Source organism: Dendrobates tinctorius, unplaced genomic scaffold (genome assembly GCF_039654945.1).
Source record: "Dendrobates tinctorius isolate UK_male_01 unplaced genomic scaffold, ASM3965494v1 ptg000160l, whole genome shotgun sequence".
Classification (NCBI taxonomy): Eukaryota; Metazoa; Chordata; class Amphibia; order Anura; family Dendrobatidae; genus Dendrobates; species Dendrobates tinctorius.
In genome coordinates this window covers 23,248,926-23,261,214 of record NW_027361827.1, presented here as the reverse complement: position 1 = coordinate 23,261,214, position 12,289 = coordinate 23,248,926, and the positions used below count along the sequence as shown (strand labels likewise).

At 45.5% G+C, this 12,289-nt stretch overlaps 1 protein-coding gene across 1 annotated transcript in view; it reads left to right on the top strand.

Moving 5' to 3' along the window:
- ANP32B (acidic nuclear phosphoprotein 32 family member B) overlaps positions 1-12,289 on the top strand; it is a 93,820-nt gene that overhangs the window by 78,759 nt on the left and 2,772 nt on the right. The window contains exon 5 of the mRNA XM_073549714.1: positions 12,109-12,245. Coding sequence (XP_073405815.1) covers positions 12,109-12,245 — 137 coding nt within the window. The remainder of the gene's footprint in view (positions 1-12,108; positions 12,246-12,289) is intronic.

Genomic DNA, 12,289 nt, shown 5'->3' with positions numbered 1-12,289 from the left:
GGAGGACAGTCTCCTCTCCTCCGGACCGTAGGTACCATCCGCAATTGTTCTGCTTACTTTCCGCATGTTGTGCACAGCCACATTCGGGAAGTAAGCGGAACAATACATTCCTATGGGTGGTGGATCGCCGCAATTCCGCAAAATAAATGAGCATGCTGCGTTTTTTACCGCGGAAGTGATTCCGCCGCGGTAAAAACCGCAGCATTAGCACAGCATTGCGGAATCCCATAGGAATGCATGGGATGCTTATTTTTCGTGTTTTCGCGGCAAAATCGCGCGATTAAAACAAACGCGGAAAAAACGCCACTTGTGAACTCAGCCTTAAGGTGCTCAAAACCACATTCAAGAAGTTTATTAACCCTTTAGGTGCGTCACGAGTTTTTTTGGATATTTTTTTAAAAAAAAAAAAACTTTTTTTCACAAAAAAAATACTTCAGGTTCAATTTTTTTTATTTTACCAAGGGTAACAGGAGAAATTGGACGCAAAAGTTATTGTGCAGCTTGTCCTGAGTACGCCGATACCTGATACGTGGGGGGACCATTGTTTCGGCGCATTGCAGAGCTCAGAATGGAAGGAGCGCCGTTTGACTTTTTCAATGCAAAATTGGCTGGAATTCAGATCGGACGCCATGTCACGTTTGGAGAGCCCCTGATGTACCTAAACAGTGGAAACCCCCCACAAGTGACCCCATTTTGGAAACTAGACCCCCCAAGGAACTTCTCTAGATATGTGGTGAGAACTTTGAACCCCCAAGGGCTTCACAGAAGTTTATAACGTACAGCCGTACAATTAAAAAATCATATTTTTTCCACTTAAATGATCTTTTCACCCCCAATTTTTATTTTCCCAAGGGTAACAGGACCCTAAAAGTTATTGTGCAATTTGTGCTGAGTACGCTGATTCCCCATATGTGGGTGTAAACGAATATTTGGGCGCATGGCAGAGCTCAGAAGGGAAGTGGCCCATTTGACGTTTTGGGCTGGAATTGAGATCAGACACCATGTCGCGATAGGAAAGCCCCTGATGTACCAAAACAGTGGAAACCCCCACAAATGACACCATTTTGGAAACTAGACCCCCCCCCAGGGAACTTATCTAGATGTGTGGTGAGAACTTTGAACCCCCAAGGGCTTCACAGAAGTTTATAACGTACAGCCGTGCAATTAAAAAATCATATTTTTTCCACAAAAATAATCTTTTCACCCTCAATTCTTATTTTTCAAAGGGTAACAGGACCCTAAAAGTTATTGTGCAATTTGTCCTGAGAACGCTGATACCCCACATGTGGGGGTAAACCACTATTTGGGCGCATGGCAGAGCTCGGAAGGGAAGCAGCGCCATTTGACGTTTTTGGCTGGAATTGAGATCGGACACCATGTCGCGTTTGGAAAACCAACACAGTGTAACCCCCCCACAAATGACACCATTTTGGAAACTAGACCCCCCAAGGAACTTATCTAGATGTGTGGTATGAAAATAAAAAAAATCATATTTTTTCCACAAAAATGATATTTTTGCCCCAAATTTTTTATTTTCCTAAGGGTAACAGGAGAAATTGGACCCCAAAAGTTGTTGTGCAATTTGTCCTGAGTAGGCTGATACCCCATATGTGGGGGTAAAACACTGTTTGGGCGCATGGCAGAGCTTGGAAGGGAAGGAGCACCATTTGACTTTTTCAACGCAGAATTGGCTGGAATTGAGATCAGACGCCATGTTGCATTTGGAGAGCACCTGATGTGCCCAAACAGTGGAAACCTCCCAATTCTAACTCCAACCCTAACCCCAACACACCCCTAACCCTAATCTCAGCCCTAACCCTAGCGGGAAAATGGAAATAAATACATGGTTTTTAATTTTATTATTTTTCCCTAACTAAGGGGGTGATTAACGGGGGGTTTGATTTACTATTTATGGCGGTTTTTATGTTTGGCAGCTGTCACACGCTAAAAGATGCTTTTTATTGTAAAAATAGTTTTTGCATCACCACATACTGAGAGCTATAATTTTTCCATATTTTGACCCACCGAGTCATGTGAGGTCTTATTTTTTGCGGGACAAGTTGACGTTTTTATTGGTATCATTTTCGGGCATCTTTTGATCGCTTTTTATTCCGATTTTTAGGACGCAGAATGAACAAAAACCAGCGTTTCATGAATTTCTTTTGGGGGGTGCGTTTACACCGTTCAGCCTGCGGTAAAATTGATAAAACGCTTTTATTCTTCGGGTCAGTACGGTTACAGCGATACCTCATTTAGGTCTTTTTTTTATGTTTTGGCGCTTTTATGCAATGAAAACAATTTTATATAAAAAATAATTATTTTTGCATCGCTTTATTCTGCGAGCTATAACTTTATTTTTTTGCTGATGATGCTGTGTGGCGGCTCGTTTTTTGCGGGACAAGATGACGTTTTCAGCGGTACCATGGATATTTATATGCGTCTTTTTGATCATGCGTTATTGCATTTTTTGTTCAGTATGATAATAAATCATTATTTTTTGCTTTGTTTTTATATTTTTATTTTTTAAGGGGTTCGCTAAAGGGGTTAACTAATGGGACAGTTTTATATGGCGGGTTGTTATGGACGCGGCGATACCAAATATGTGTACTTTTATTGTTTTTTTGTTTTTTTTTATATCCAAAAAATGAATTTATTAGGGAATATATATTTTTTTTTGATTATTTTTACACTTTTTTTTTTTTTTAACTTTATTACATTGTCCCAGGGAGGACATAACTGTCATGTGACAGATCGCTGATCTGTCACATCACAGATTGCTGTGACAGATCAGCAATCTGTCACAGGCACTGCACAAGGCTTCCTCCTTGCCTGCGCTTTGCAGGCACTGAGGAAGCCAGCTCCCTGCAGGCCCCCGAAGGTCCCCGTCGCCATCTTGGATCCGGGGACCTGCAGGGATGGAGCCTGCAGCAGCAGCGCTGCGCATTGCGCTGCTGTGGGGAGCTCAGCGAAGCACGGAGTGAGCCCCCTCCCTGCCGATGCTTCCCTTTAACCCCCGGTACACCGCGATCGTGTTTGATCGCAGTGTGCAAGGGGTTAACGTGTCGGGGGCGGTCCGTGACCGCCCCTGACACATTGTGCCGGGTGTCAGCTGTGATAATCAGCTGAAACCCGGCCGCGATCAGCGGCGCTCACCACGTGGGCGCCGCTGATCGCTATGACGTAATATTCCGTCCATGGGAATTAGGTCCAGAGTCACATGGACGGTATATTACGTTGATTGTAGGAAAAGGGTTAAACAGTCAATAAATTGCTGTGAAACACCTGAAGGGTTAATGAACTTCTTGAATGTGGTTTTGAGTACCGTCAGGGGTGCAGTTTTTAGAATGGTATCACTTTTGGTTTTTTTCAAGTGACCTCAAATGTGATGTGGTCCCTAAAAAAAAAAAAAAAAAATGTAAAAATGAGAAATCGCTGGTCAAATTTAACCCTTATAACTTCCTAACAAATAAAAAAAAGTTGGTTCCAAAATTGTACTAATGTAAAGTAAACATGTAGGAAATGAAGTTTTTTGTGTGCCATATCTTTGTGATTTAAGGGCATAAAAACTCAAATTTGGAAAATTGCAAAATTTTCAAGATTTTCACCAAATTTCTATTTTTTTCACAAATAAACGCAAGTCATATCAAAGAAATTTTACCACTATCATTAAGTACAATATATCACGAGAAAACATTCTCAGAATCACGTTCCAGAGTTATTACCTCATAAAGGGACAGTGGTCAGAATTGTAAAAATTGGCCCGGTCATTAACATGCAAACCACCCTTGGGGGTAAAGGGGTTAATGACCAGGCCAATTTTTACAATTCTGACCACTGTCACTTTATGAGGTTATAGCTCTGGAACACTTTAATGGATTCCGCTGATTCTGAGACTATTTTTTTGTGACATGTTTTACTTCACGTTAGTGGTAAAATGTCTTCGATATAACTTGAGTTTATTTATGGAAAAAAATGAAAATATGGGGAAAATTTTGCTATTTTCAAACTTTTATTTCTTATGCCTTAAGTCAGATATGTCACATAAAATACTTAATAAATAACATTTCACACATGTCTACTTTACATCAGCACAATTTTGGAAACAATTTTTTTTTTTTGTTAGGAAGTTATAAGGGTTAAAAGTTGACCAGCGATTTCTTATTTTTACAACAAAATTTACGAAACCATTTTTTAGGGACCACCTCACATTTGAAGTCAATTAGAGGGGTCAATATGACAGAAAATACCCAAAATGACACCATTCTAAAAACCGCCTCCCTCAAGGAGCTCAAAACCACATTCAAGGAGTTTTTTAACCCTTTACGTGTTTCACAGCAACTGAAGCAATGTGGAAGAAAAAAATTAACATTTAAGTTTTTTTTACTTTTTTTTTTCAAACATTTTAATTTAGAACCAGTTTTTTTTCAACAAGTGTAAAATGAGAAAATGAACCACTTAATTTGTTGTGCATTTTGTCCTGAGTACGCCGATACCCCATATGTGGGAGTAAACCACTGTTTGGGCGCACGGCAAAGCTCAGAAGGGAAGGAGTGCCGTTTGACTTTCTCTATCGCTTAATTGGGGGACACAGGAACCATGGGTGTATGCTGCTGCCGCTAGGAGGCTCTCACTATGCACATAAAAAAAAGTTAGCTCCTCCTCTGCAGTATACACCCCACCGACTGGCAATAAGGTAATCCGTTTTAGCTTGGTGTCAGTAGGAGGTGGACGCGGATCTCTCTGGAGACACATATCTATTTAATGTGCGTCGTTCATTTTCAGGTTTCCGGAGGGATACAGTGTGAACGGTCACTACTATACTCCCACGCAGAGACTGAGTACAGTGTACTGCCACCCCGTGTCCTCATATGCCTGTGCGGCAGGACCCAACCCCTAACACAGAAGTGTGTTCAGGTGACCCGGTCCTGCTTACGTCCCCCTACCCACTCGCCCACCAGAGCCTGTTGGTTTGAGGAGATGTGGACGTCCCACGGAGGACCCTCGAGCGGATCCCAGATGTCCGACCTTCAGAGTACTGTGAGGTACCTTCTTCTCTCCCCAGCCCCCCTCCCCCCCCCCTTATTTCCACACTACTACTTTGTGCCCGGCCTTTGCCTCTACCTGAGTCTCAAAGGCCATAGCTAGATGGGCCAAACAACTTCGTAAGAGCATCATTGCGGGAGCTCCACCGAGGGAGCTTGCAGACCAGATTTCCTGTGTAGGGAAATATTTGGTTTCTGCCTCCCTGGATGCCCATCATGCACTGCTCAGGCATCAAGCAATATGGTGGCCATCAGGAGGAACATTTGTCTCAAAGCATGGCAAGCGGACCTTTCATCAAAGAAGTCGCTTACCTGCCTCCCCTTCCAAGGAGACCACCTGTTTGGCTCCATGTTGGATCAGATCATTAAGGAGGCAACTGAAGGCACGAGTTCCCTCCTTCCTCAGTCCAAACCTCGCAGACCTTCTCTAAAGCAGCAGTTCCGCTCCTTTCGCCATTTCACGGCAACTGAGGATTCCTCCGGTCAACGCAGGCTGCAGACCAACCAGATCAGGAAGAAGGCTTCCTTCAGGCCCACTCCTTCATGGCGTCCTCATAGCTCCCACGGTAGGTCCACCAGGCCCAGACCTGGCAGATCTTCCTCGGCATGACTCGGGTCCAGAGCCCAGCGTATCTCCCAAACTAGGTGGTCGGCTCCTGTTTTTCAGCGACGTTTGGCTCGCCTCGGTAGAGGACGCATGGGTCAGGAAGGTAGTATCCTCAGGATTCAAGATAGAGTTCACTTCGCGTCCCCGAGATCGGTTCTTTGAATCCCGTCCCGCACAGGATTCTGTTCTGGTCCCCTTACCGAAATTGGAACCTGTTGTACCAAAGAAGGTCAGCGTGGTTCGGCCATTCTGGATCTCAAGTTGCGGAACAAGAGTCCGCCTGTGATATTTCAGGATGGAGTCCCTCCGCTCAGTAATTGCTTCCATGGAGACGCAGGAATTTCTGTGCTCCACAGACATGGAGATGCCTATTCTACGTTCCGATTTTTCCAAATTCACCAGAGGTTCATGCGTTTCGCAGTACAGCGGAACCACTTCCAGTTTGTCACCCTGCCATAAGAACTCGCGACCACTCCCAGGGTCTTTACAAAGTTCATGGCGGCATTGATGGCCATTTTGAGGATCAGGGGCCTAGTACTTATCCCATACCTCAACGACATCCTCATCAAGGCTCCTTCTCTCTCTCAGGCCCAGGAAAGTCTGTCCATCGTCCTCGACTCTCTGGCCCGGTTCGGGTGGCTAATCAACAAGAAAAAGTCCTGCCTTGTTCCGACTCAGCGCCTTGTCTTCCTGGGCATGCTGTTTGATACCAGACAGGCGAAGGTTTTTCTCCCCAAAGAGAAGAGAGCAATCCTCCAGCAGGGAGTTCGTTCTCTGCAAGGCCCTCAGCTTCCTTCCGTTCAGCAAAGAAAGTCCTGGGCAGAATGGTAGCAGCCTTGGAAGCAATCCTCTTTGCAGAATTCCACTCGAGATCTCTTCAGCGGGCTATCCTTTCGCAGTGGGACAAGTCTGTCCTACCGCTGGATTGTCTGCTTTGTCTCCCTTTCAGAGTCAAGCAGTCTCTCAACTGTGGCTGTCATCCCCCCCCCCCCTCATCCTCCAGGGCCTGTCCTTCCTTTCCGTCCATTGGCAGGTTGTAACGATGGATGCCAGTCTTCTGGGCTGGGGGGCGGTTTTTAGCCATCTGACGGTTCAGGGACGTTGGTCTGTGCAAGAGTCCTCTCTACCGATCAACATCCTCGAAATCAGGGCCATCCTTCTCTCCCTCCGCCACTGGGAAACGCTTCTCAGGGGTCTGCCGGTCAGAATTCAGACGGACAATGCCACAGCAGTGACATACGTCAATCACCAAGGAGGGACCAGGAGTCCCCTGGCGATGGCCGAGGTATCCAGGATCCTTCACTGGGCGGAGATGACTGTTTTGGCAATATCCGCAGTGCATATTCCCGGCGTGGACAACTGGGCCGCCGATTTTCTCAGCCGTGAGGGTCTCGCGGCAGGAGAGTGGTCCCTGCATCAGGAGGTCTTCCATCAGATCTGTCTTTGATGGGGAACTCCGGACGTGGACCTCATGGAGTCCCGGCTGAACAGGAAGGTTCCATGGTTCGTGTCCAGATCCTGCGACCCTCGCGGTGGACGCTGATGCTCTGGCCATCCCCTGTCGCAATTCGCGCTTCCCTACCTGTTTCCTCCCCTTCTCCTTCCCAGGCTGTTGAAAATGATCAAAGCGGAAGGGGTGCCAGTCATTCTGATTGCACCAGATTGGCCCAGAAGGTCTTGGTTCGCAGAGATCGTCAATCTTCTGGCGGACGCCCCTTGGGAGGCTCCCAGACAGGCCAGATCTTCTGTCACAAGGACCGATCTGCCACCAGAATTTTCAGTCGCTCAATTTGACCGCGTCGCTGTTGAAACCATGGTTCTAAGAGCGTCTGGTTTCTCCAATCGGGTGATACGCACAATGATCCAGGCTAGGAAACCGTCGTGTTCTAGGGTTTATTATCGGACCTGGAAGGCCTATTTCCGCTGGTGTGAGTCCAATGGCATTACGCCAATGATTTTGTCGCTTCCCTCCATTTTGGCTTTTCTCCAAGCAGGACTGGATGCTGGCCTTGCCCTTAATTCTCTGAAGGGGCAGGTATTAGCCCTCTCTATCCTCTTTCAGACGTCCTTAGCCTGCCGTTCTCAAGTCAAAACTTTCCTTCAGGGAGTGGTGCATGCCGCTCCCCCGTACCGGAATCCCGTGGACCCCTGGGACCTCAATCTTGTTCTGGAGGTCGAGAAGTGCTTCCTTTGAACCTCTCAAAAAGGTCCCCCTGTCCGTTCGGTCCTGGAAGGTGGCGTTTCTGGTAGCTATCACCTCCATCAGACGCGTCTCAGTTGGCGGCTCTTTCCTTGTCGCCCCCCTTCTTGGTTCTTCACCAGGATAAGGTGGTGTTGCGGCCTCCGCCTTCTTTCCTTCCCAAGGTGGTATCCACTTTTCACTTGAATGAGGATATTGTCCTCCCTTCCTTTTTTCCGGCTCCGACTCACTCTCTGGAACGCCCATTGACCAGGCTAGACCTGGTCAGGGCAGTGAGGATTTATCTGGCTAGGACCGCTTCCTTTAGGAAATCTGATCTCCTATTCGTCATTCCAGATGGTGCACGATTGCGCGCTGGATCAGGACTGCAATTTTGGGGGCTTACCGGGTTAAGAGCAGAGTGCCTTCCCTGGGATTAAGGCTCACTCTACCCGGGCAGTGGGCACCTCCTGGGCCACCATGGGGCATCCACCCTACAACTTTGCAAAGCGGCAACCTGGTCTTCCATCCACACGTTTGCCAAATTTTCCAGGTCCATACCTACGCTTCGGCATTCGCCAGCCTAGGCAGAAGGATCTTGCAGGCGGCAGTGGTGAGTTCTCCGACCTGAATGGAGATTTCTGCTGTTTCCCTCCCCAGGGACTGCTTTGGAACGTCCCATGGTTCCTGTGTCCCCCCCCCCCCCCCCCAAATGAAGCGATAAGAGAAAACAGTATTTTGGTCGCTTACCGTAAAATCTGTTTTTTGGAGCCTTCATTGGGGGACACAGCACCCTCCCATTTTTTTTTTTTTTTTTACAACTCCTGTTCTTTCTTATGTGTGCTATTGTTACAGTTGAGTTGTCTTATTTCTAGCATGTTTTTCTCCTACTGCTTTCTCACTAACCGATTAGCTTGTTGCCAGTCGGGGTGTATACTACAGAGGAGGAGCTAACTTTTTATGTGCATAGTGTCGGCCTCCTAGTGGCAGCAGCATACACCCATGGTTCCTGTGTCCCCCAATGAAGGCTCCAAGAAACAGATTTTACGGTAAGCAACCAAAATCCTGTTTTTTCAGTGCAGATTTGGCTGGAATTGAGATCGGACACCATGTCGTGTTTGGAAACCCCCCCACAAGTGACACTATTTTGGAAACTAGACCCCCTTAAGGAACTTATATAGATGTGTGGTGAGCACTTTGAACCCCCAAGCGCTTCACAGAAGTTTATAACGCAGAGCCGTGAAAATAAAAACAATTTTTTTTCCTCAAAAATGATTTTTTTTAGCCCGCTATTTTAAATTTTCCCAAGGGTAACAGGAGAAACGACCACAAAAGTTGTTGTACAATTTGTCTTAAGTACGTTGATATCCCATATGTGGGGGGACCACTGTTTGGGCGCATGGCAGAGCTTGGAAGGGAAGGAGCGCCGTTTTGTAATGCAGCCTTTGATGGAAAGGTCTGAGAAAGTCATGTTGCATTTGTAGAGCCCCTGATGTGCCTAAATGGTTGAAACCTCCCACAAGTGACCCCCATTTTGGAAACTAGACCCCCCCAAGGAGCTTATTTAGATATGTGGTGAGCACTTTGAACCCATAAGTGCTTCACAGAAGTTTATAAACGCAGAGCCGTGAAAATAAAAAATCCATTTTATTTCCTCAAAAATGATTTAGCCCCCAATTTTTTATTTTTCCAAGGGTAACAGGAGAAATTAGACCCCCAAAGTTGTTGTGCAGTTTGTCCTAAGTACGCTGATGCCCCATATGTTGGGGTAAACTACTGTTTGGGCACACGTCGGGGCTCGGAAGGAAGGGAGCAACGTTTGACTTTTTGAACGCAAAATTGGCTGGAATCAATGGTGGCGCCATGTTGAGTTTGAGAGCCCCTGATGTGCCTAAATAGTTGAAACCCCCCACAAGTGACCCCCATTTTGGAAACTAGACCCCCCCAAGGAGCTTATTTAGATATGTGGTGAGCACTTTGAACCCATAAGTGCTTCACAGAAGTTTATAAACGCAGAGCCGTGAAAATAAAAAATCCATTTTATTTCCTCAAAAATGATTTAGCCCCCAATTTTTTATTTTTCCAAGGGTAACAGGAGAAATTAGACCCCCAAAGTTGTTGTGCAGTTTGTCCTAAGTACGCTGATGCCCCATATGTTGGGGTAAACTACTGTTTGGGCACACGTCGGGGCTCGGAAGGAAGGGAGCAACGTTTGACTTTTTGAACGCAAAATTGGCTGGAATCAATGGTGGCGCCATGTTGAGTTTGAGACCCCCTGATGTGCCTAAATAGTGGAAACCCCTCAATTCTAACTCAACCCTAACCCCAACACACCCCTAATCTCAACCCTAACCCTAACACACCCCTAACCCTAATTCCGACCCTAACGCTAATTACAACCCTAGCCATAACTTTAGCCTAACTCGCACCCTAATGGAAAAATGAAAATAAATATATTTTCTTTATTTAATTATTTTTCCATAACTAAGGGGGTGATAAAGGGGGAGTTTAGGTACTATTTTTTTTTTTATTTTGATCACCGCGATAGGGTTTATCACAGTGATCAAAATGTACCTTGAATGAAATCTTGCCGGGTGCCGGCCGGCAGATCTTGGCGGGCGCACTGCTCATGCGCCCACAATTTTCTTCCTGGAAGAAGATGGCGGCGCCCATGAAGGGGATGCATGTGGGCTGAGGACCACCGGGGGGGGGGTGATCGGGGACCCTATTTCTCTCTCCTCTGATGTGCGATCACATCAGAGGAGAGAGAAATTAAATGACACATCAGACCCGATTCATGTTCTCTGGGGTCTCGGCTACCCCCCGGCAGCCGAGACCCCGGATAATCTCCGACTCTGGGGGACGCTATAAACTTTTTCCATAGCGCCGTGAATTCACAGCGCTGTAGTTTAAGTACCCTTAACTACCACCGTTAAAAAACTTATCGGCGGTCATTAAGGGGTTAAAGGCCTTCTGTGTTATTAGGTTCTTCAACTGCTATTAGTTGTGTCTGTTCCTGGGAGGCTTTCCCATGAACAGCGTTCCCACTGACCTAGCTTTCCCAGGAACAGGTGCAATAAACAGCAGCCGAAGGGCCTAATTACGTAGGAGGAAGACTGCGAGGGGTAGTAGTGTAGCTTGTGCACACATCCGACCCCTCACACTTTTCCAAACACTGTACCTGGTTATCACTAAAAAAAAAAAAAAAAATTCCCTGTAAAAATATGTGAAGTGAAAAATATAAACATATTTGGCTTTGTCACATCCATAAAAGTCTGATCCAGGAAGATATTAAATTATTTAACCCTTGTGGGAAATGTCATGAGCAGAAAAGTACTACAAAAGCCACAAGTGTGTTTTTTTGGTGACCTCACCTCACTAAAGAAATGCAAGAAAATGTGATAAAAACTTCATATGTACCCCAAACTGGTGTCCATGAATACGTCGGCTCTCTGCGCAAAAAAAAAAAACAAGCCCTCACACCGCTCCATTGACAAAAAGAAAAACAAATATACAAGTTTGGGATTGCTGTTATCCTACTGATCTGGTGAATCTGGTCCCCAGGTAATTTTTACAGCATATTTTAAAAACTGAAAAAAACGAACCCCAGAAAATAAAGGAGCAATTGTATATAGCCACTGCACATTTATATTGCACTGTGGGGAAGGGCGCCACTTCAAGTTTTGCCTAAGTTAGGATTAAAGCTAGAATCTGCCCTTCCATCAGTCCTCAGTGACCCTTTCCACAAGTCAATATCACATTGCAGTCACCAACAATATGGTGCTACTCTTTGATCCAAAACTTCATTCTGCGTTCTCCTGTTGCAAACACCCAGATGGGAAGGAGAGGAGTAACGTCACACTTATGAACAGACCTCGCCCACATTTACGGCAGTCGTAATGTGAGCTAAGTGGTACACTAGGTTTTCATGGCAAATGTAAGCAGCTGCTCCCCCTAGTGTTTAAAAGTTGAAATTATCAAAACCCTTTAAATCATATTTTATAGCATTCAAATATTTTAAAAAATGTAAACATTAATGCCTTACATATTTTTAACGGTTTTCCTTTTTTTTTCTCTTTTGTTTTGATATGTTCTCCTTAAGATCCCATGTTTAATGTGTAATTTGATTCCCTTTATAAATCTACATCAGCTGTGTACCCCTTGGATTGCATTTTCTTGTAGGTATTGGCATTAATTTTACATTATATTCTGTACGTATAGAGCTAATTTGTGCATGTAATATTAATCATGTGCATTCACTACAAAATCTACATTTGTAGAAGGAGAAGAGGAAGAAGACGATGACGAGGAGGAAGGGGAAGAGGAAGAGGATATAGATGACGAGGAGGAAGATGATGAGGATGAGGAAGAGGTTGGAGAAGAAGATGAAGAGGAGGATGGTAGTGGAGAAGAAGAAGTTAGTGGAGAATGTTTAATTTTTGCTGTTTTTCTGAGGCCAAG